General features: G+C 42.7%; 1 protein-coding gene across 1 annotated transcript; it reads left to right on the plus strand.

The window, feature by feature from the left end:
• Nucleotides 1–2,480: 2,480 nt before the first annotated feature.
• BCL2L14 (BCL2 like 14) lies at nucleotides 2,481–21,855 on the plus strand. Its single transcript, XM_033116231.1, has 6 exons — nucleotides 2,481–2,687; nucleotides 7,371–7,816; nucleotides 12,040–12,216; nucleotides 14,247–14,314; nucleotides 17,337–17,603; nucleotides 21,066–21,855. The coding sequence occupies exons 2-6, from the start codon at nucleotides 7,378–7,380 to the stop codon at nucleotides 21,102–21,104; spliced, it is 990 nt and encodes a 329-aa protein (XP_032972122.1). The 5' UTR covers nucleotides 2,481–2,687; nucleotides 7,371–7,377; the 3' UTR covers nucleotides 21,105–21,855.
• The last annotated feature ends 1,764 nt before the right edge of the window (nucleotides 21,856–23,619 follow it).

The raw sequence follows: 23,619 nt of genomic DNA on the forward strand, positions 1-23,619 counted from the left end.
TTGTAGAGAAGTGATAAGACAAAGGAAAAGGGCTTTAGGCTTTAGGGGTGACAAACTGTGGGAAGGCAAGTATATGGAGGGGAAACTAATACAAAGCTAGGGTTGTTTTAGTAATGTCTGTTGTGTAGATTCCTGTGGTACCAGCTCTAGGCTAATATTAGAATCTAGACTAGTCTTCAGTGATTAAGAATCCTCCTTCCCTTCCTGGTAGAAACAGAAGGCACAATTTTCCTTATGGATGCTTCTTCTTAATTGCCTTCAGCCCAAAATATTTTAAACGGTTTAAAAAACATCCGTACCCAATAATTCAACTCCTGGGAATAATTCCTCAGGAAACAATATGAAATATGGGCAACGATGATAAAATTATATGCTGCAACATTATGTATAACTGTGAGCACTCGAAAACAAACAAAATATTTAAAAAGAGTTGCCTGGTGGAATAACTGTAGTGCTTTCTTTCACTGGACTGATGCAGCCATTAAAAATTGCACTTACAAAATATGTTTGTTGTTATGGAGACCTATTTATGATAGATGTTAAATGGGAAAAGCAAGTCACAAAACTGTAACAACACTTTGACTATGTAAAACCATGTTCATCACATTTATTGAGAGATCCATCTGGTTGAAAGAAACACTCAAATCTGCTTAAGCAAAAAAAAAAAAACCACAAACAAACAAACAAACAAAAAAACATTGCAAGGGCATGAGGAGTCTCCTGGATCCCAGGTGGCAAGTGGAGAGCTCTCAGGAACCAGTAGTCTTTCCTGCCTCCGGGCCCCCCTGTTCTCCAATTCTAATCCCCTTATCACTTTCTCTGCCCATCAGCTTTTTCTCCTCTGCTGTATGGGACCCAAACATGACTTTCCGGCTGAAACACCCAGCTAGAGTCTCTCTAACACAATTCCAAATTTCTAGCATATAGAATTGAATTGTCCTGGTTTGGGTAGGCATGTTTACTACTTGTTCAACTGAATATGAGTAGGGGTCATTTTGTCCACCTTGCTGCAGGGGTGCATCCTGGTAGCTGCACTATTGGGGCAGAGTGAAGGGAAAAGGCAGTGGGGCAAGCAGACACCTGAGAGGTAGCTAGCTGTTATTGCCATGGAAGGAAGAAAATGCACCAAATTTTTACTAATATTTGTCACTGAATGACTAGATCATGGTGGCCTTTATTTTATGTATGCTATGTTATATTTTACGTGTTTTCTATACTGCTCTGTATAGTTTTAGAATCAGGAGAAAAGTGGGTTTAATTTGTTGTTTTAATTTATAACATGTATCGAGTCTCATCTTTATTATGTGCCAGTTTGTTGGGTGTGGGAGATGTGAAGTTAAATGATTAATGGACATTCTCTGTCCTCAATGAGCCCGCCTCGAGTGCCAATTGCCCCTGCCTGTGTTTATCCTTACCTTGCCAAGATCTGGTGGGATTCTAAATGGTTTCTGCAAACAGTGCCATTAAGTTATGAAACTCTGAACTCCAATAACAGCTGTAGTCCACACTATGTGATTTAGTTATTTATTATATGCATTGGTTGATTTTTTTAATTGTTTCAAATGAGTACATCTTTTAAAAAAAAGAAAAAAAGAAAAACCATTCTTAGTATTTCTTTAACACTCTTTAATTGACTAAACTGTCACATGTTATGTGATATTAGCTTGCTAATTAAAATTCATCTGAGTCACCAAAGAATTGACTTTCCCACAACTCCTCTTTATTTGAATTTCATGGGTGTTTGTTTTATTTAAATAGCTAGTTCTTCCCTTATTTTTATGAAATTAGCCTAAATTCCTCTTTCACCATTCACATGTCCTTCATCTTCACATTTCAATCAGCCAGCACTCAAGGTTTCAAGATCACAAACATGGCCATAAATGTTTATTTCAGTTAAGAATTTATCTGGATAGAGTATAAAATCATATTTAAGTGTTTCTTGTTTCATATATACAAGGAACTGTATCCCTAAAATTCTGACATATGGTCTGTCAATGAGTTTTTGTGACTTTTCCTGTGGCTAGAGTTAGATTAAGTTGTTAAAGCTTTTCCAGTGGTTCCATTTAAATACAATCTTTGAATCTCATAGGAAAGGTAACATGATATAGTATAAAGCCAGAAAGACCAGGGTTTGGATATCAGCTCAATTGATAGGGACCACTAGAGAGATGCTTTACCTCTCTGAGCCTCAGTTTTCTCATCTGTAAAATGGGAATCATAACACCTACCTCTCAATGTTGTTAAGATTAAATATGTGTAAAATGCCAGTCTCATGTTAGGTGGTCAGTAAACATTTGATGACTGATGAAATGGAAAGAAAGTAAAAAACTATCGGAAATAATCACATAATTGTTCTATAGGGCAGTAAGAATCCTTCATAAAAGATACAGAACTCCTTTTAGAGTCAAATTACAGGGCAAAGGTCAGCCCCTCCTTCAGTTTAAAAAACTAGGGGCAGGGCTTAAGAAGGAAGTAACAATCTTTCCCTAAGCCTCACTTCAACCTTAGTCCTAAACCTGAAAAGGCTACAGCCGGATGGAGTCTTAGATCACAGGAAACTTCCTAACTGAGAAGCCAAGAAGACTTTGTGAAAGTTGCCTCTTAAATTTCGTGGAGACTCAGGTATAAAAATATCCTTACTGCCACCGACCTGAAGCAGGAGAAACCACTGACAGCTTCGAGACCAGGTAACAAACACCAGGAAGCACCAGTTTTTGTTCTCAGCTTTCCCAGGAGTGCACAGTGGATCTTCAGACCTGGTTTTACTAATGAGGCAGTGTAACTAGGGGAGACATTTCCTGAGTTTGTTCAAAAGTCCTTCTCATGTAAGTCTCAGGAAGCAAAATGACAGCTAAGAGTCTAGTTTATTGGGTTTCAAGGAAAAAGAAAGATATTCAGGTTTCTCTTTCATTTCTCCTTTGCTACAGAGGGTTGGGGGTAGTTCAGTTAAGATCATATAACTGGCTGAGTCATTTTTAACATGATGCAGTTCTCTTGTCATTGAATATATGACAAGATGTGTGATGCTATGACAGCTGGTGGCCCATGGAGATGCTGACTCCCTCCCCTAGAACAGAGAGGGGCTGAGGGCAGGAATCCTGGGTTTGAGCCCAGAGTCCTAAGTGCCCTGTGGGAACTTGGGCACAAGGTCTAGTCCTGGCAGAAAGGACCAGGTGACACGGGTGATCCCTCTCCCTGCCCTCTGGGAAGCTCCCTTCTCTCTGCATGCCCTCCCCCTTGTCCTCCTAGCTGAGCTTTAGTCCTTTTGTTTGAATAATACCATGTTTCCCTGAAAATAAGACCGGGTCTTAGATTAATTTTTGCTATATGAAGGCTTATTTTCAGGGGATGTCTTATTTTTTCATGTACAACAATCTACATTTATTCAAATATAGTCATGTCACCTTCTTCTGGAACATCGTCGTAACGTACTAAACGCGTCCGTCTGGCTGACGATCTTCACTGGGGCTTATTTTCCAGGTAGGTCTTATTTTCAGGGAAACATGGTATGACCTAAGTTTCTGTCTCTCAGTTTAGCTTCTATTGTAGGAAGTGAAGACATTTTACTGCATTCCTCAAGTTTGGAGAAGGAAGGAAAAGGGCAGACTGCCTCTGAAGGGCAGAAGGGGATGTAAAGTGCTCAAGAGGAGGTTCCAGGCAACCAGACCAAACTTAACTCATAATTTGGTCTGCGAACCTCCCTCAGAGACGAGCGTTTACACTGGGGAGCTACCCTCGGGCCACCTCTGTGTGTCCCCAGCAATGGAAGACAGCTCTTTTGCTGCGCCTGGTGCCCAGCGGGCCTCCAGGCCTCTCACATTTGGGTCAGGCCGACACAAAGTGAACGGAGGGTAAGCTCTGTCCAGCTGACTTGGAACACTAGTGGCAGCCTCTGCGCGGAACCACGAGGCCTGCACCAGCGTTGTTTCCTCTATTCACTCATCCATTACCTGCCACAGGAAGGGACGTGAAATCTAACCTCAACAAACAAATCCAGAGCTAGAAAAATCCCAAATGTCCCAAAAGGGTTTGGATGTCTCCCCAGCTGAACACACAGTACCCACCCAGCAGCACCTGCTCTGCCAGTCACCTAAATGACAAACAACGGGGAGACCCCGAGGACTCCAGCCACGTACGGGGTTGGGGGGTAAAGAACTCTCTGGGAAGGAAAAGAGGCCAACAAAAGGAGGAGGGTAACCTTACTTTTGAGAGTACGTTGGTGTAGTTCGCTATAGATAAGAGAGTATGTAAATATAAGGCGATAAGAATAAGGTGACCCATGACTCACTGAATTAAAATAAGCCTCACGCGTCTTATTGGGGAGCTAGTTCTCCCCTCCAGCCTCTGAACCAGTGCTCAGGAGACCCCAACCCAGGGCTTCATTTCCATGCACATAAGCATAAAACTTATGGTGTACGTTTCCAAAACCCAGAAATCAGGCTTTTACTTTCAATAGCTGAGAGCAGAAGAGATCCAACATGTGATAACACTAACTCACTGCTGCTTTAAAATAAGACTTAGCTATACATTCAACAAAAGCTCTCCCTTAATTTACAATGAGGATTAGTAGTGGGAGAAAACATACAAACTGTTAAATGGATTTGAAGTGTCTTAACTAATACTTTCATGTCTCCACGTATTCTCTCTCAGCCAAGTGTCTTCCAGGCCCTGGTCACAGCACACACCCTCCTCCACCCTTTGGTGGGGTCTCCGCATTCATGGGGCCATTGCCTGAGCACCGCTGCTCGCTCTGCTTCTTTCTCATCCTTGGCCTTGCCTGTTGCTTGGGCCAAGAACTCTTTTCCTTCCTAGCCTGTAACACAATAAAAATCTCTTCTTTCACAAAATGGAAGGACTATGTACTCCATCTTGACGTCAGTGGTTTCCCCCCTTTTCTGATGTTACTCTTGAATCAGAGTTTAGCAAACTTGCTTCTTAAAGAAGTCCAACCTTCTTCTCTTCAACAATGCCACACATATGTACGCACACGCATGCGCACACACACACACACACACACACAATTTTGATGTCTTCACACTACATTAGAAGATTTTCTTGTTTATTTGTTTTTTTTAACTTACATGGATGTTTCTTCGAAAGCATAGTATTATGGCTTGAAGAGACAGCTTACCCTCCTACCTTCCTACATCGCTCCTACAGCACCAGCATGTACTTCCTGCGACAGCATCCTGAGCTACCCAATTGAAATGGAAGCTTCGATTTAAAAACCTCATAAATCCTCCCCTGACACATTGCAGCTCTGGGCTCAGCCCTTTCCATTCCGAGTTGCTGCCCAGAGTTCTGACCACACATCCCACTCTTGCTTCATCATTTCTGGCTCATTCTCTTGCTTGTCTCAGGTTGCTCCGTCTTGACCCTTGGTCGACTTGACTCCCATACACCTTACTCAGGTCTCAATGTTTCTAAGCAACATCTTTCATTCACGGGGTTGCCAGATTTGAATAAAAATACAAGATGCCCAGTTAAGTTTGCATTTCAGATAAACAACAAATACATTTTTGAAATACAGATGGTCCCCAACTTAATGATGGCTCAACTTAGTTTTTTGACTTTACGATGGTGTGAAAGTAATGCACGTATTAAATTACATGAGATAGTCGAACACTTTACTATAAAACAGGCTTTGTGTCAGATGATTTTTCCCAACTACAGGCTAATATAGGTGTTCTGAGCACACTCAAGGTAGGTTAGGCTAAGCTATGTTTGATAGGTTAGGTATATTAAATGCATATTTGACTTATGATATTTTCAACTTATCTGGTTTATCTGGACGTAACCCCACTGTAAGTCAAGGAGCATCAGTACAAGCATGTCCCATACCATATCTGGGACATACTTCCACTAAAAATTGTATGTTGTTTATCTGAAATGCAAATTTGACTGGATGTCCCATATTTTATCTGGCAGCTCTATAATCATTTTTCATTCATTCATCAAATATTATGGAGAATTTATAATGTGTCAAGCATTGTGCTAGGTGCAAGGGAAGCCAGGCAAGTACCATCTCATGAATTGTCTTGTACCCTCACAATACCCCTACAAAATGACTATTATTATTTTCAACTAATCTATAGGAAACTCAAGTTCAGAGAGGTGAAGTAACCTGCCCAGGTCACACAACTAGTCAGTGCTATGGCCAGGATTTGAACTCAGGATTTTCAGTCTGAGAAGACCAAGCTGTTTTCCAGTACATCCACTTTAATCCCATGAGAGTTGGTAGATCTGGGCTTTCTGGCATCTGGGACAGAAATGAAAATGTAGTCCTTAACATACAACACAAAAAAAGCGAAGCAGGTTATTAACAAAAAGAAATTATTTCCCAGCAGGAAACCAGAAAAGGAATTATTTCATGAAAGCTTACATTGACCAAAATCAGTTTATTATTATCTATCCAGTTATTAATATGGAAATAAAGATGAAACCCTTCCATCCCCATCACTTTTTTTCTTGTATCGGTCTTTCTAAAACATGTCTGTGATCACATCACTCTCACAGTCAAAACTGAATGCCTCCATCAGTGCTCTTCAAATATGTAAAAAATAGCAGGATTTTTTTCCAATGAAATCTTACATGGAATGCCCAATATGGCAAGAAAAAGAAGCAATTCTGCACAAGCTAAAGTAAAGGGTAAAGGAAAAAGGGAGAGAGAGGATGGGAAGGGCCAGGGACCCCAGACGTGTCCCTCTCCTGAGCTGGCGTCCCCCTTTGCCCACCTATCCTCTTCCAAGAAGACCTTTAACTGCCCTCCACAGTCTAGGCCTTCCTTTGAAAGGTATTAATCGACCAGCATGAGAAAATGGAAAGCTTTCAGGCTAATATTCAGAGACCCCCATAACCAGGACCCAACTGCCACTTCCATTTTTGTCCCTCCACATGCCTGAGTCACAGCTACCCACGAAGCACATGCGTGTCCTACCCCAGTTCTCTCACTCCTCTTCAAACACATCCTAAATTCACCCATAGTCTACCCTCTGCCCATCCTGTTCTTAGCCCCAATATCCATCCACCCACCTAAGCTCTTTCTAGCTTTCAGGGAGCCTTCACTTGCCTTCTAGTTACAGCTGCCTGTTCCTCCTCCATCTCCCGCACCTGGCTATCTGCATCTCTGTTTCAACTCCTAGCTCACTCTGTTTGGAGTTATCTATGTACATGTCTCTCTTCCTCATCTCTATAAGAATGAACTTTGCAAAAGCACCTTGATGTTTCTATCTCTGATTACCCCTTGCCTCCCAGCGCAAACAGAATAGGTGCTCGACAAATGTTCATTGAGTTTCACCCCTGTCTCTCCTTACCTACAAGGAGTAGATGGCCCAAAGGCAGAAAGATCCATGTGGGCTTTGTCGTTGCAGACCCGCCATGTGCACCACCAGTGCCTGCGATTTGGAGGAGATCCCCCTGGATGACGAGGACCCAAACAGTATAGAATTCAAAATCCTGGAGTTCTATGTCAAACGCCATGTCTTCAAGAACAGCTCTGCTGTCTGCTCACCAAAGCTGCTGAGAACAAGAAGTCTATCCCAGAGAGGACTGGGGATTTGGTCAGCAAATGAGTCATGGACACAGGTGTCCTGGCCTTGCAGAAATTCTCAATCCAGTGAGAAGCCCATAAACCTTGCCAAGAAAAAGTCTTCTTGGAGAATACTCTTTGGAGGAGGAGGGAAAGAGGAAGCCTCAGAGAGCTCGCCTACAGTGATCCAAGTCGAGAGCCAAAGTATCCTGGAGGGTCAGGATGGTCGGCCGAGTCAGCAATCGTCCATGTCTCCTTCTAACGTGCAACAGCACTTAGAGCCCGAAGGTAGGCTTTTGGTCCTGTTCTTCCTCTCCCACAACCAAATCTTTTCCTTCTCTCTGTGCATGGTGGTTCATCTCCTCCCAGCTGGTAACGTGGCCTCAGGCAGGCCACTCATCGTGCCTCTGTTTCCCAAGTTATTATTATTCAAGAATAATTGCCCTACTTGTCTCAAGACTGAGCAGGGAGGAAAAGGATGGCAGTGAAGTATGGCAGAACTGGTTTTCTGGCTCCACTGTCCATAAATAAACTTGCTGCCCAAATTCCTAAACCTCTATGTCAGAGATCAATAGAAAGGAAAGCGCTCTGGACAGGGGCTCAGGCCGATGCTCTTCCTGAGGTAAGACAATTCCCTTCTCAGCACCTCTGTATTTTCATCTGCATATTGGGGTATCCCACCCTCCCCCACCTTTTAGGGTGGATGGAAAGATCAGGCAGCTACATACAAAAATACTTTTCAAAGTCTAAACCACTCTAAAAAAATAGCTGAGACGCCTTTTGACAAAATCTTCCCTCCGTGGGACAAAATACATTGTATTGAATAAAACATTTTCGCAAAAGTCGCCCTTCATCCACAAACCTTGGCATAAGCATCTTCTTCCCCTTCAACAATGCTTAGTGCCTGACGCCTAGTTTTAAAAACAAACAAAACCCTCCTGCTGGGCTGATGGGACTGTGTAACTTGCCAATAATTAGTCAACAGGTGGCAGTAATGTCTCACTTTTTAAATCTTGTGACTGCCCTAGCTTTCTTGGAGACTCAGCTCACAAGTGGACAGCTTTAGATCATTCAGTCTGATCAAGGACACTTCCACTTCCCATTAGACATAGAATTTTCAAACAAGAGAGGTGAGAGTCAGATTATCTGGGAAACTCCTCTCCCCAGTGGTACAGCAAGCTCCTGCTGGGGGTGGTCTCTGAGCTCTGGAGCAAACAGAACAATTTCAAGACACCAAAAAAGCCTGTCCTTTGGACTTTGCCAGGAGACAGAGGAAGATTTTACAGACTTTAATCTGTCTTCTGGCTTTTGTGCGTTAAATGACATTCTGTATCTCCATACCACTGAACTCTCATTTGACCATTTTTATTGCCTAAACTTTCAAGATCTCTATATAGATATAGAGATATCTCTAAAAAAGTAGAAATGATTACGTCTTAAGGGGGCTTAACTTTGAACATTTATGCACAATTATCTTCAATTCTCTCCTTTCTCTTTTCTTACTTTCTTGTTTAGTTACTTATGTGGGTGGCTAGTTGGTTTTATGTTGGGTGTGGCCCAAGGAAGACTCGCATTCTATTTCTATTTTGCCATATATAAATCAGAGCTCAGCAGTTGGTTTTTTTAAAAGAACCTAGGTTCTTTTAACTAAAGTTACAATGTTGCCTGGGCTGCCATTTCCAGAACTCAGACACCAGGCTTAAGTGAGAACTGTAAGGTGATGTCCCAACACCAAAGTCTAGCAGCAAGAGGCCTTATGATGTAGAAAAATGGATGTCAGTACTAATTTTAGAAAGTATCAACCCAGGTTCTTTCTCTTGTGCCTCTTTTATTTCTCCATAGCTATGATTCACTACATGTGGAATGTTACAGTTAGGATTAGGCTCAGCAACCTATAGTAGAAAATTCAAATAACTATGACTTAAATAATACAGAGGTTATTTTTCTCTCCCATTAAAAGAGGACCAAAAGTTTGGCAGCCCAGGCCTGGTATGGTAGCTCCATGGTAATTAGGGCTTCTTATTCTACCATCCCTCAGCGAGTGGCTTCCAACCTCAAAGTCACCTTATTATATTCCAAAGTTGCTGCTGGGACTCCAGCCATCATGTCTACTTTTCAAGCAGGAAGAAAGAGGAAGCAAGGGAGGACAAAAGGGTGTCTTTTTTCTGGGTAACTCAGCTATCTTTTGGAGAGCTTTCTTCAACTGTACCCAGTTTCTTACATCTCACTGGCCACTCCTTACTGCAAGGGAAACTGGGAAATGTAGTTTTTTCATCTGGGTCCGTTGCTGCCTTTGACATTTCAGGGGTCTGTTACTAAGGAAGAAAAAAAATGAATAGTGGGTGGGAAATAGAAGTCTTGACCATATGAAAATCTCTCCCAAATTCTCTGCCCCTTCTTCTTTAAAACAAATGCCTTGAGCTAGTGGCCGAATGACACCTTCCCAACCCTGCTCTCCTGCTCTCTTTGGCCCCACAATGACCGCCCACCAAAATAGACTGCAAAGGATGAGCAGGCTTTCTGTTCTCTCTCCACCCCCATCCAATTTTCCATTGCCTATCAAATGGAACCTACTCTGACAGGAAGGAAATCTTTTCTTTTTCCAGCGTTTAAAATTAAGGCATTCAAACTGGGAATCTTAATTAGAACTAGTTCATCTGAGTCAAAATGTGTTTGCGTATAGTTTTTCCTGCATGTATTTCATCGGCATGCCTCACTCCATGCCCACCAAGACATAGAAATCAATAAAACTGAACACAGGTAAGTCAGATTGGGTATTTCTGTACCTGCTGGGGGGGGTTGTGATTCCCCTGCCACAAGAAGGGAGGAACTGGGGGGTGAGGAGCGACAGCCTTGGGAGCTTTTATCTGCCTCCTTTGGGTGCATCAGGGGCACAGTGTGACTTCTGGTGGGAGAGCCATGCACGAATCACCCTAGACAGGACGTACAATGTTACAGAGGTAGAAAATGTAAGCTTTCCTTTCCCATCTCCTGGGGACACTGCAAAGGAAGGTTCCCATTGGCCTTGGGATTCAGCCTCTTGCCATTTCCTTACCAGCAGCCACGGGTGGCCAGAATTCAAGAGGAGGCTGGTTAGGCTACAGTAAGGTGATTGAAAAATGGAAAGTGTATTTGGTTTGGTTGTTAAAATGAGAAGGAAGGAAAAGCACTGATTCTTCTGTCCTTGACCTCTCTAATTCGCTCATCTATTTTTGAACCCTCTGGATGGAGCGTGAAAAACACTGTATTTTAAAGGGAGGCATTATGAACAGAGCATTAGTCTCTGGCCTTTCAGTGAATGCCTTGGGGTTGAAGGGAGAGCAGCAAAGCTGTCATGTATGGAGAAATCCAGGGGCAGAGGATCAGAAATCACCTTGGCAGCTCCATAAGATGACAAAACTTGCTTTTTATGTGACACAATCTCTCCTGAGACCTAGGCCTCGCCTCTTACCTATCCTGGTTTCTAAAGCCCACAGGTTCCCCTGGGCACACCAACCTTCCAACACAAACCCTACTCTGTGACTTTCTTCAAGTCTATGAATTAAATAGTATTGTTTTCCCAATATTACATGATATGGCTGCTTCATATTGCATCAAAGACAGCTTGTACAAGTTGCTAAAAAGTTAAGAACTTTGTAACGAATCAACAGTGAACATTTTACTCCTGAACCCGTCAGCAATACCTCCTGCCCACCCCGTCGACCCCATCCCCCACAAGGGGCAAAGCTGACTTGTCTTTCACAGGCTATGACAGTCAGGGGGCCAATGTCATTTAAACCTTCATGTCTTAAACTGCTTTATTCTATAGTTATGTGTGCAAATACATGACGTGCTCTTTTCCTGGATTATTAATTCTTGAAGGTCATGGGTTGCACTTTACGTGTCCTTGTTTCCTATCAGCATTAATTGGATGTTTCCAGTAGACCTGGAGGAGAGAAGAGGCACGTGACTGTATAAGCAAGGGGAGTTCAGTGTTTACTTGATAATGGGCTTGAGTAATGAATATGGCCCGAGAGCTGGGATATTTCTGTTTCCTCAGTGACCAACCCCCAAAGGCTTGTCAAACTATTGAATGCCCTCTTATGCGTATAAGGGCCAGCTCTCCAAGATATAAAGGATGTCCAAAAAAAAAAAAAGAAAAAGAAAAAAGAAAGAATAAAAATAAAAGCATAATGAGCATTCCCTCAGGCAAAGAACTAAGCACTCCCTTTTGTGTGTCTTCCCTCACAAAGGGGAAAAGGGACCCTAATTTTGCAAGACTTCAAAAAGAGGGTGCAGAAGGGCAATTGTTCAAGGTGGCAATCATTCCTCTGTGGATTCCTCCCCCACCACAGCTTCTGCCAGGCAACTGCCAGTGCTTTCTGAAGAATGGGCCTCCCCCGTACACACACTCCCAGGCAGTTGCCTCTCTCTCTAGGCTGGTCTTTTCATTTCGGGCAACTGAGCATACCAATGAGCTAGACCAAGTTCTTCTGGGAAGGGCCTCTCAGCACCATTTTGTCTTGTTTCAGCTGTGGACCCCAAGGTTGTTTCCATTGCCAACCGAGTTGCTGAAATTGTTTATTCCTGGCCACCGCCAGAAGAGCACCCCCACGGACGAAGCTTCAGGTCTGAAAGGAGGTTTGTACTACAGGGTCTTCACGTGCAGGCCCAGGGCTTCCAGACTCAAGCGGCAAGTGCTAAGAAAGGTAAACTTCCTCCTGAGTGTTTGTGTTGGGCTGCTTTCCAGGCAGAGGTATACAAGCATTTATGTAATTATTCAGCTCAGTGCTCTGCGACTTAGACTCTCTGCTGCCCTGGACCAAAGGCATGAAAACAACATGCTGAAGGCACTGACCTCCAGCTTGAGAGACCAGCCCAAGCCAGGCGGAGTGTGCCAGAAGATTGAAGCCACCTGCCAAGCTTGCTGCTAAGTCCAAAGAAAAGTCTACTGAAGGAGAGGAGGAAGTACAAAATGTGCACTCAACTTGGTCCACAGGGGGAAATGCAGTCTTCGATTTAATCGTGTTAGCAATGGCCAGGGACCAGATTGCTCATGTGAGGTCGTAGGCTGCAGATGGAGCACCAGCCCAGGAACTCATAATATTGCCCTCAGCTCCTGTGGAAAAGCAAGGGGTGGCGGTGGCGGGGTGGTGAGTGTCAGACATCAGGTCTGGTTCAGAACATTCCGCAGAACTGAGAAGTGGTGAGCAAAGCTGTAGCGATAGCTAGGACTATAGATCCCATCGGACTGGCAGGAATTCTGGAGTTTAGGGGAGCAGGACCACATGTTACAAGAAGGGAAATGCAGCACTGCACTCCCTCACTAATGACAGTCCTTGCTCATGGCTGATGTTCCCCAAACTCCAGTGGAGATGAGGGGCAGAGGTGGCTCCTGGATCTGCAGCATGGCAGAGCACAGGGCAAAAGTTCTGCCCAAAAAGGTAGGGGTGTCTCCCCACCCTGGAAGCAGAGTTTGTCCACCCTGTGCTGTACTGTTGGGACCACAGCCACCACAGGGGCTTAGAGTGAGAGGAGAAGAGAGGAGGACACCTCTGAGTCTGCTAAAAAGTGTCTCCCCTTTGTTGCTATCTCATGTGTGCCTGAGCAATGTAAAGCAATACCCTTAAACCAAGCTAAAGCTAAGGCTTATCCTCTGTACATGTGAGAAAGCTGGGCCACCGATACAGCACCTCTCCCAGAGAGAGGCAGCAGGATCAGAGAAAAACGACACATGGGCGATGGAGATACGCATTCTTTCTTCTCCCAGGTGACTTGAGTCTCAGACTTCCCACTTACCTTGCCCTTCACTTGACCTTTTTGAGATGTGACATGCTAGATTAATTTCTTGGCCTCTCTTTCCCTCTTATCTGGGACAAACAGAAGGGCTCCATGACTTCAGAGATTGTGCCATAAGTAAAAAATGCTGTTCTCTCAGTAACTGGCTTTTCTCTGTTTGAAGTCTGTCTATAGCAAGCACCATTTTCCTCATATTTCCTTGTTAGCACATTTTGAGACAAGAAAAATCCTACTCCACGTTCCCCGTTCCAACATACACACCACACACCAACTATAGCCATCTCTCTATCCATCTGCCATTTGAGCCTTTGGGGAGGGAAAACTTGCTAATTTTATTTATACCCCACCTTGTTGTAAAGACATGGCATACAAAGTATGCATTTTGGTAAGGTAAATCAAATTTGAAAAATAATGTAAAAAGAAAACAACAGCAGGAAAACAAGGTGGGTTTAGGAATGAGTTTAATTCCCAAAATGCAGGCCAGGAAGACTATACCCCCTCTTAAATGGGGGCCACAAATTTGGCTCTTTCTAGCAGCTATTCAAGGGGGGATATGAGCAAATACGGGATTTATGGTGGCCATCTGGAAAAAGTACCGTCTGCTCAGGAGAAGTCCAAAGACCAGAGAGAAATTTCTCCTAAATATCTTTAGAGATAGAATCATGTGTAGTGGAACTAACATCTTCAATAACATTCTTACAGTAAATAGAGTGATGAATTTCACCGTGCGAATTGAGGGCTAAGGAAAGAAAGAAGAAGTAGAAAGGAAAGGAGGGGACTATAAGAGAGCGTGTCTAGAATGGTTTGTTCCTAATCAGAAAGGGAAACGTAAGATTTAATTTGCTAAGAATTACAAAGCACTTGTCTTCCTCAATCCCTGGGAAAATTTAAGATTTTTTTTTTTTTCTTGAAAGAAATAACTGGTATTTCCCCCTGACAGATGAAGACCAAATGATAGCGAAAATCGTTGAGCTGCTGAAATACTCAGGGGATCAATTGGAAAGAGAGGTATGGAGCTTCTTGAACTAACATGATTTCTTTCTGTGCCCATGCACCGGTTCATGAGAATGGAGTTGTACTCCTGGTTGTATTGCTTTTGAAAGTTCTGGTTTCCACTTAGTCCTAAATTTTATTTCCCTTGGATTCAAAATTCTTCATGCTGGCAGGATCTCAAAAATGAATCACTTTGGAAAACATAAGTAAACCTTCTGGAGCCTCCTTGGAATTTTTGGAAACGAAAAAAGTAACTTTGTTATTGTAAGAAAAGACACCAATAAATTACAATTTGCTGAATAGAATTCTGAATCTAGTTCCCCATGTAACTGATCCTCAGAGAAGTTTAGACTCTTGCATTTGCCCTACAGCCTGGATATCTGAGTCCCACAGCTGCTCCGAGGCTGGAGCCCTTTCCGACATATCCCCCTAGAGTGGCTGGACTATTCTCTACTCAAGGTCTTTCTTAGCAATTCAGCTGGGGAGGTGGGTTAGTGTGACTTGGAGAACTTTGGATTTCCTGCCATTTAGAAGCCAAGACCTCTCCTTCCAATCAGGAACATACGAGAAGTGCCCTCAGATGAAGCAGGCCTCCAGTGTAATCAGAAGGGTTTCTGAACGCCATCTCTTCCATGTCCATCACCCATAGACCGCCAAGTAGTCTCTAGAGTTTGTCAATCAGGCACTGGCGTGGGGACCCATTTCCTTGTTTTTCCAGGATCCACGGGGAGGAAGTCAAGCCTTGGGAGGTAGCCAGTCACACTAGCCCAGTCACAACATGGTCAGTGGCTCCTCTCTCAATGCCTTTGTCAAAGGTGTGCCCAGAGGATAATGACCAGGGTGGTGAAGAGTATGGGAGATGGTGCAGAATGAAAAAGACAGGAAAACCAGGGATATCAGATTAAAGAAAAGAGGGGGTGTGTGAACTTGTGGGCCACAAGTAGGGAGTAGATGGGGGTACAGCAGAAGCAGAACATAGAACATGGTACCTGATTTAAGGACACGACTGTGTTTCTCCAGAACTAACACCAATGGATAGGAGTTTCGGGGAAAACGGATTTCTCCCCATTTTAAGAATGAACTTTCTAGCATGTGGGGCTGTCTGTCAGATCCAAGGGCTGCCTCGTGAAGGAATGATCTTCCTGCCACTGGAAGAATTTCAAGTAGATGCTAGTAACGAGCCAGCAGTTCAGTACCTGAACGGGGAGAGAGCCATTAGATGGTCTCAAGCGTTCTTTATAGCTCGAAGCTTCTGGAGCTCTCACAGCATTCTCCATCCCGGCCTTCCTATGCAGTGACTTGCAGTAGGTCAGGGAGGCCAGCGGCAGGAGGCGGGATAAAGTCAACCCCTCTGGTTATGAAGAGAGATGCTTTCCTTTTCACCCCACAAATTGCCACTTTAAAACACCTCACTTTGCCTGATACCCTCTCTTCATGATTTGGGGTGATACTTGACATTATTTACGTAGAACACGTCGCTGTTCTTCCTTTTACGTGGTTCCCCAGCAGAGGAGGACTCTGGCAGGTCTGACTTGTGTTGTGTGGGGATGAGTTCCCAACGGAGTGGGGCAGTGAAGAAGGGCCCCACCGCGGCTGCAGAATGCCTGCAAAGCCACGCATCCCTGAGAGCCCATGCGGCTCATTCCGTACCTCCCTGGGATGCCAGAGCCAGCTGCACCGAAAAGGGCAGGGGTGGGGGGGGGGCGGACAGGTACTCTATGGAAGACGTGTCCTTCTGGCATTGGATTTTTCAACTGTTTGTGCGGAGTCCAGCTTTCCAGTCGCCCGCTGAGGTTTGAGTCTAGCTTCTTCAACTGAGTCACTCACTAAAAGGAGGATGCTGGTCGTTTCTGCTTCAGATATATAATTCAGACAAGGCCCTGTGTGACATGAAGTTGGGGGTGAGCTGGGCTCAGATAAAGGACACTGTTCCACCAAAATCTTTCCGTAGCGTCTGACTCATCCCCTGAATATCCCTTTTATAAACAGTATTTGTGGAGAACCTGCTCAGCTTATCATTCCTCAAGCACAGACTAGAGGATTTTCAAATAAATCTTAGTTCAAATAAAACTTAGTCCCTGCTCACTAAGACATTTCTGTTTTCACATGGCAACTGTCATGTTTATAGACATTACAAGGATGGCTTTAAATGAGGGTGAGTTCTACCTTTATGACACAAGCCCTGATTTTTTCAAAAGAAGCAGAAGCAGTATTTGTTTTTTTTGTAAAAGTTATAGTCCAAAGGAGGTAGAGTGGGGAGATACTAGGGGAGGTGAAATAGAATGGTGGAAACGATGGAAAGGAATCAGTAGATTCAGGTTGTTCTTTTTCTAAGTGAACACATGCACCGTCCCGGATGCCCCTGTGCTCTCACAGCATCCTGAAAAATTACTAACATGTCGAGAGCACTTCTCCCTGTCAGGCACAGTGCTAAGTGTTTTGTTCAGTTACCGTATAGTACAGGTACTACCATCATCCCAGTTAAAGGCGGCAAACTGAAGCTGAGAGGTTAGGTAATTTCCCCAAGATTGCACAGCTAGGAAGAGGTGGAGCAGAGGTTTGAGCCAAGACGGTGATTTGCAGGCTTTGGATTCTGTCCCTGGCCCGATTCTCAAAGCATTCGGCACGGTCTTGCAATTGTCACTAGACCGTGAGCCCCTTGAGTGAGCGCCCGGGGCTTCACCACCCACAGTACCCACCCATTGTAAGTGCTCAGGGAACATTCATGGACTGTTGAATGAGTGGGCTGCTCAGTTTTATCACTTATCATCCCGAAGAAATGAATTCAGAGATCAGGCTTGTGTCCGTCCGGTTCTACAGGACACTGTGCCATGGTTGAGACTAGATTGGGTCGACCCGGTGGCTCAGGTGGTTGGAGCGCTGTGCTCCTAATGCCGAGGTCTCAGGTTCGGTTCCCACATGGGCTAGACTAGAATGCCAGGTTTCCTGCTGAGTGCTTTAGTGGCCCACTGTTGAACTAGAGAGTCTGCCTCTCTGGGCCATGCTGCTCTACTGAACACTTATGCTCTTTACACAGCTGAAGAAAGACAAAGCTTTGATGAACAGCTTCCAGGATGGGCTAACCTATGGTGTTTTCAAGACCATCACAGACCAGTTCCTAAGGGGTGTAGACACCAGGGGAGAATCAGAGGTCAAAGCTCAGGGCTTTAAGGTTGCTCTTGCAATAGACGCCACGGCCAAGCTCACCGCCATTGACAACCACCCCATGAACAAGGTGCTAGGCTTTGGAACCAAGTATCTGAAAGAGAACTTTTCGCCCTGGATCCAGCAGCATGGCGGATGGGTAAGTGCATCCTACTTAAAAATAAATCTTCCCAGATCTCAGAGTAGATGGGATAGATCTCCTGGGAATATTCATTTTGTTTTTCAGTTTTTTGGGTTGTTTTTTTTTTTAAGTGAAGGGAGCACATCTGTGAAGCAGTTCTCATGGGTTTAGGACACTTGAGTGGCAAGAGATAGATCCCACTGATGGGAACATATTTTTGGTGATTATCTTCATCATCAATAAATATTTACTGAGCTCCCAAAGGGTACATGTGTGTCAGGGGAAAGGGACTGATCAGATATAACAGGAAATGAGGAGATGTTGAGATATAAAATGTTTAGACAGATATAATTTGTTTTCACAAATTTTGCAGGCAGCAGAAGTCTGGCAGTGAAACCAGGAGAAGCAGACTCTTCCTCATACTCTCAGATGCTGAGAGTATGGGGATAATCCTCCTGCAGAGATTCAGGGTTCACAACATGTTGTCATTGCTACTTAGACCCAGCATTTTGATGGGGACATTTTGATACAAACTACAAAGCAGTTAAATTTTCATCTGTTTTTAATTACCTGATATCAGGCAAAACAGACATCTTCACCCCCATGCCTCAGCCTCTACCCCTCCCTCATCCTTTATCCCCATTCCTTGAAATTTCCTTTAAACTGCCATGTTCAAATGGCCTTCTAAGGTCAACCTTGTCAAAATGCTTTACCCCAGAGCTTTAAATCTCAACACCTCTATGGCATTTTTGTCTGTTCAAACCCTTCCTCGGAGGACGGACCTTCATCCCATATTATCCTTAGTCCTCTTTCCACTGGAATGTCCCAGGGGCCAGCAGCAGGTTTACATCTGCTCTAGGCATGGCCAGCGTGATCCTGGGGCCTCCAAATAGGCTTAGCCTCTCGGCTACTGGAAGGAACGTACAGCTGATCTTGCCTAAGTGGCTGAAGTGCCTGCCATGGTCTTTAGTGGATGCCTTTTCAGCTTACCCAATCTTCTGTTCTTTCCCATTTTCCACTTTTGCACCAGATATGATAGCCTTTAAGTGGCTGTTCTGAACAACTAAGGCTCTTAAGTATTCTAAGTTCAAGCTGCCTTAACTCAAGCTAAGAGGATAAATTCCACAACGTTATTTCAGCTTTAACTGTTCTCTCTTCCAGGACCCCCTCAAGTCTTTCCTCTGCCCCAGAGCCTTTCCTGACCACCCCAGCTCAAGGTCCACACCAGCCTCTGAACCTCTCACAACACTTCATATTTGCACTATAATTAATACAGGAAATCACCATCATTGTTGGCTCTGTTTATATTTTTTCCAGAGAGATTATAAGTATCATTTGGATTCACAGGCCAGTTCTCAAAAGCCTGTTAATTAATGTAGCTGAAATGCCAAAAAGTGACTTATAAACAATGGTGGTTCTACACCAAAAGCACAAGCAACAAATAAATAAATAAATTGGACTACACCAAAATTAAAAACTGTTCTGCTTCAACGGTCACCATCAAGAAAGTGAAAAGACAACCCACAGAATGGGGAAAAATATTTGCAAATTGTATATCTGATAAGGGACTTCTATTCAGAATAACCAATGAACTCTTACAATTGAACAATAAAAAGACAAACAGCACAATTTTTTAAATGGGTAATGGATTAGAACAGAGGTTTCTCCAAAGAAGATATACAAATGAGCATACGAAAAGATGCTTGCTTGACATCTTCATTTCAACATTAGGGAAACGCAAAAGCCACAATGAGATACCATTTTATACCCACTAGGGTGGCTAAAAATAAATTATTCATAAGTCAAAAAGTGGAAACAAATCAATGTTCATTATTGATGAATGATGAATTTAAAAACCAAATGTAGTATTACATCCATACAATGGAATATTATTCCGCCATAAAACGGAGTGAAGTACTGACGGATGAACCTTGAAAACATCATTCTAAATGAAAGAAGTCAGACAAAAGAGCTATCTATTGTATGATTCCATTTATATGAAATGTATAGAATGGGCAAATTCAGAGACACATTAGTGGGTTTCCAAGGCTTTGAGGACAGGGAATGGGGAATGACTGCTAAGAAACAGGAGCTTCTTTTTGTAGTGATGAAAATGTTCTAAAATCAAATGGAGGTGACAGTTGCACAACTCTATGAATATACTAAAAGCCAATGAAGTATATGCTTTAAAAGGATAACTTTTATAGTATATTTCAATAAATTTGTTATGAAAAAGTGTGGTTCTAATAAGCAAATAAAAAGAGCAAAGGAAAAATACAAATATTTTTATTTACTTATTATTTTTTTAAATTTGGATCTTGGTGCTAGAGAGAAAACACTTCTATTTAGAGAAAATAGCTGGATTTTTCAGTAGAAATAATAAAGGGAATTTTCAAAGACTTTAGAATTTGATGGCACTAGTTCTTCATCATTTGTAGTTTCAATGCAAAATGTATTAGTTTACTTTTCCAGATCATAATAAATCCTAATTTCAAGTCTTGGTCATAACTAGGTTTAATTTGGAGCACAAAGCTGGAAATTAGGAAAGGGAGGAACAAGAATAAGAGAGAAAGGACTAATTTTTCCAAAGTGACAGAGGAAGAGTTGCAAAAAAATAAAGATGTTGATAAAAGAATATCTTTGAGTTGATATGAGCCACAAAAGTGTGGAGAAGTGGACTGAGACCTGTGCTCAGTTTCCCTGAACAGGAAAGAAAGATGACACTGGGTGGCAAGCCTCCAGGGACTTCCATTGGCCCCAGGTATTCTGGTGGCTCTCTAGAGTGTCCCCATAGTGGTATGGAGGGAAGAAAACTATTCCTAGGCTTTTGGGAGCTCAGGGTTCACTTCTAACTATCTCAGCATTCCACATTTCACATGAGTGCATCTGATCTTCACAACTACATTGCAAATCTGTGAGGGCAGGATTATGTATTTTCTCTCTTATACCTCCCATTACTTTTATACATGTTGTAGATATTCAGCCAATACTTGTAAAATAACGAGTCAACCAATCAAACAAATGAATAGCAACTCTGTTTACAAAGCATGTTAAACAAGCTACCATGAGATTTTAATTTACTCCTTTGTCCTTTTTGCTCACTGTGGAGCACCATTCACATAGTTACCCTGCTGTCCTGCGACGTCACCCACATTACAGCACTCTGAAAGGAGAGGTTTGCAACCTCCATAGTCATCAACTTTTCTGTATCTATTATTTTGAATTTTAAAGGCAGCATCAAAGCCTCTTCCCATCTAGCCTGTTCGCCTTGGATGTGTAGCCTAAGTCCTTAACTGATGTTTTCCTTCAGGCACACCACGGATGGCTGTCACCTTTCCAAACCCTCCCCCTCCCTAGCACAGTCTCTGAGCCTCGGCTAATGCCTGGGATCAGAGAACAGCGTTAATAGGCATATGTTTTCACTTCAACAGTGAATCAAACTTGGAATTTTAAGAATCTATTCCTCTTTTTCCCCTTTAGGAAAAAGTGCTTGGGATGTCACATGAAGAAATAGACTGAAACATCAGAAGATGTGTAATCTGGAATACGCATTGGCTAATCGTGGCCCTGTGTGCCTCGGTCTCAGCATAGACCCTAGGAGAAAATAAAAATGTATAAGGCAGATGGAGCATTGAAGTTTTCAAAGCCATTATTCCTGTGAATCAAGAGACATCAGGAGAGGCCTCGTTCTTCTCGAGCTCATAGACTGCAGTAGCATCGCCTGACATCCATGTTTTTCAGGCCCTCCACTGACTGAGTGTGTGAGGATGTCTAGAAAGACAAGCGGTAATTTTTCTTTCAAAATTCAGAACAGAAACCATCATCCTGCCTCTGTTGGCCACCGTAAGGAAAGTATGTTACAGATAATCGCAAACCTCATAAGGACGAAATGATAAATTGTGCATGTGCCTATTCTTTGGTTTCTAGTACTATTTATTTTTTAAACTACACATGGGATGGCCTACTAATGACATTGTTTCAAGCCTACCTTTAGGAAGATATTTCTGTTCATGTTGGTAGACATAGCTCAAAGAGACTCTTGAGTTTACTGCTATGTCTACTAGTTTGGGGAGATATTGCCATTTCTGCCCTTTTTACTCACTTCTCTGGGAGAATTCTTTAGTTTGAAAAACTTCCATTTGGCAGAAAATAATTACTCCTACTACCCTCAACCCTCTCAGTGACTTCACCTCTGCCTCTCAAGGTTTCTGGAACTTCCTTTGTTATTTTTTTGTGGGAATGTAATGATTAGTAGCTGGTAAAATAAATATGTGGAAAGACCACTGTCGTAAGTGTATCTCATGGTTAAAATAAGCAATAAGTAATAGTACTAAAATTTCTGTGAGGATAAAATGTGTTAATTTATATAAAGTCCTTAGAATAGTGCTTGGTACTTAAAGCCAAGTGTACACTTACGTTCTCTATCATGTGCTACCCTGAGTTAAGCTAAAAATTTCCCCTCTTCTCAAAGCAGTCACTGATTGTTTTTCTGAAAATTATACTGTTCAGAGTGAGGTGTTTTAGTAAGTGAAATATGTTCCATAGTAAGCATGTAAGACACACAACAATGTTTAAAAATACTTTCAAATTATAGGGTCTTACAAATTTCTGGATCCCTAGCACCCAACATATAGCTTTATGTAATTAATATAATAGGTATTTAATAAACCTTTGATGAGCAAATAAATAAATAAGTTAATCAGACATACTTTCAGCTTTAAGGGAAAGTTGGACCTATCTATTATCCCATTTCACTACCTGACCCATCTCAATTAAAAGGAGTTAATCTCTTTTACTTTCTTCCCCCACATTGAAAGTCATAAATGTTGGGGATAAAGGAGTTTCCCTTAATAGATGGAGACACTGGAGACCATCTCTTTTCCCACTTTGATCCAACCATTTCAAACTATTTACAGTTCCCCAAATGTATTATGCAACCTTGTAGCCCAGAACCTTTATAACAATATTTTCTGCATTTGAAGTGTTCCTGCCTGCTGGTCCTCTTTCCCCTATTTCCACTAATTCAACTAACTCTAGTTCATCTTTCCGAAATCACTCCTTCATTTTCTCCAGGAAGCATTGCTAAGCCTCCCTTGGCCACCATGGGGCTACATTTTGAATGCCTTTCCTCATAAGGATGCTCCATAACATGCTGTATATAGACATTATACTTACTACATTGTACCATAAGAACCAGTCTTTCACACTGGATTGCAAACTCTTTTGTAAACAAGGATTATGTCTAATTTAACTTTGTATACCTAATGTCTGGCAGATTTTCAGTGCACAATTGCAGAATCATACCTTAGCCTCACTGCTATAACCTGTAAATCAGTAAGGTTGGAGTATGACCCAAGGAATGTTGGAGTATGACCCAAGAGTTTTAACAAGCTCTTCAAGTGTTCCAATATCATCTGCAGCTTCCAGCCAAGATGGAGTAATAGTAACTAAATGAAATCTCCTGCTTAAAACAACTGAAAAAACAGACAAAATATATGAGAGAATAGTTTTCAAGACATTGTGCATCAGGTGATGGAGGACTGGTCCCTGAGGAATGAAAAACAAAGTGAGTCCTATGATTGCCCTTGAATACGTCAGATAAAGAGTGTTCAGGACGCTCTGAAGAGAGGGGAACCCACGCAGGACTTGGTAATCTCCCTGAGTAGAGGAGATAGCGCCTAGCAGTACAAGAAGGCCAAGGCAGCTAAGGTTTGCAGGACAAATAATGGAGATAAGAGAATGGCACACAAAGCTTCAGAGATCTGCAAACAGGTCCCCTCAAGCTTTCAAATGAATACCGATCAATACATGCAAGTGAAGAAATTATCCAAGGCTTGGAAAAAAGCCACCTGAAAATATTAAGGGATCACTCACCAAAGCTCACACAGGGCTGAGAGTAGTGCCTATATCCACTACCGTGTTTACCCAAAAATAAGACCGGGTCTTATATTAAGGTTTGCTCCAAAAGACACATTAGGGCTTATGTTCAGGGGATGTCCTCCTGCAAAATCATGCTAGGGCTTATTTTCTGGTT

Source organism: Rhinolophus ferrumequinum, chromosome 10, assembly GCF_004115265.2.
Source record: "Rhinolophus ferrumequinum isolate MPI-CBG mRhiFer1 chromosome 10, mRhiFer1_v1.p, whole genome shotgun sequence".
Classification (NCBI taxonomy): Eukaryota; Metazoa; Chordata; class Mammalia; order Chiroptera; family Rhinolophidae; genus Rhinolophus; species Rhinolophus ferrumequinum.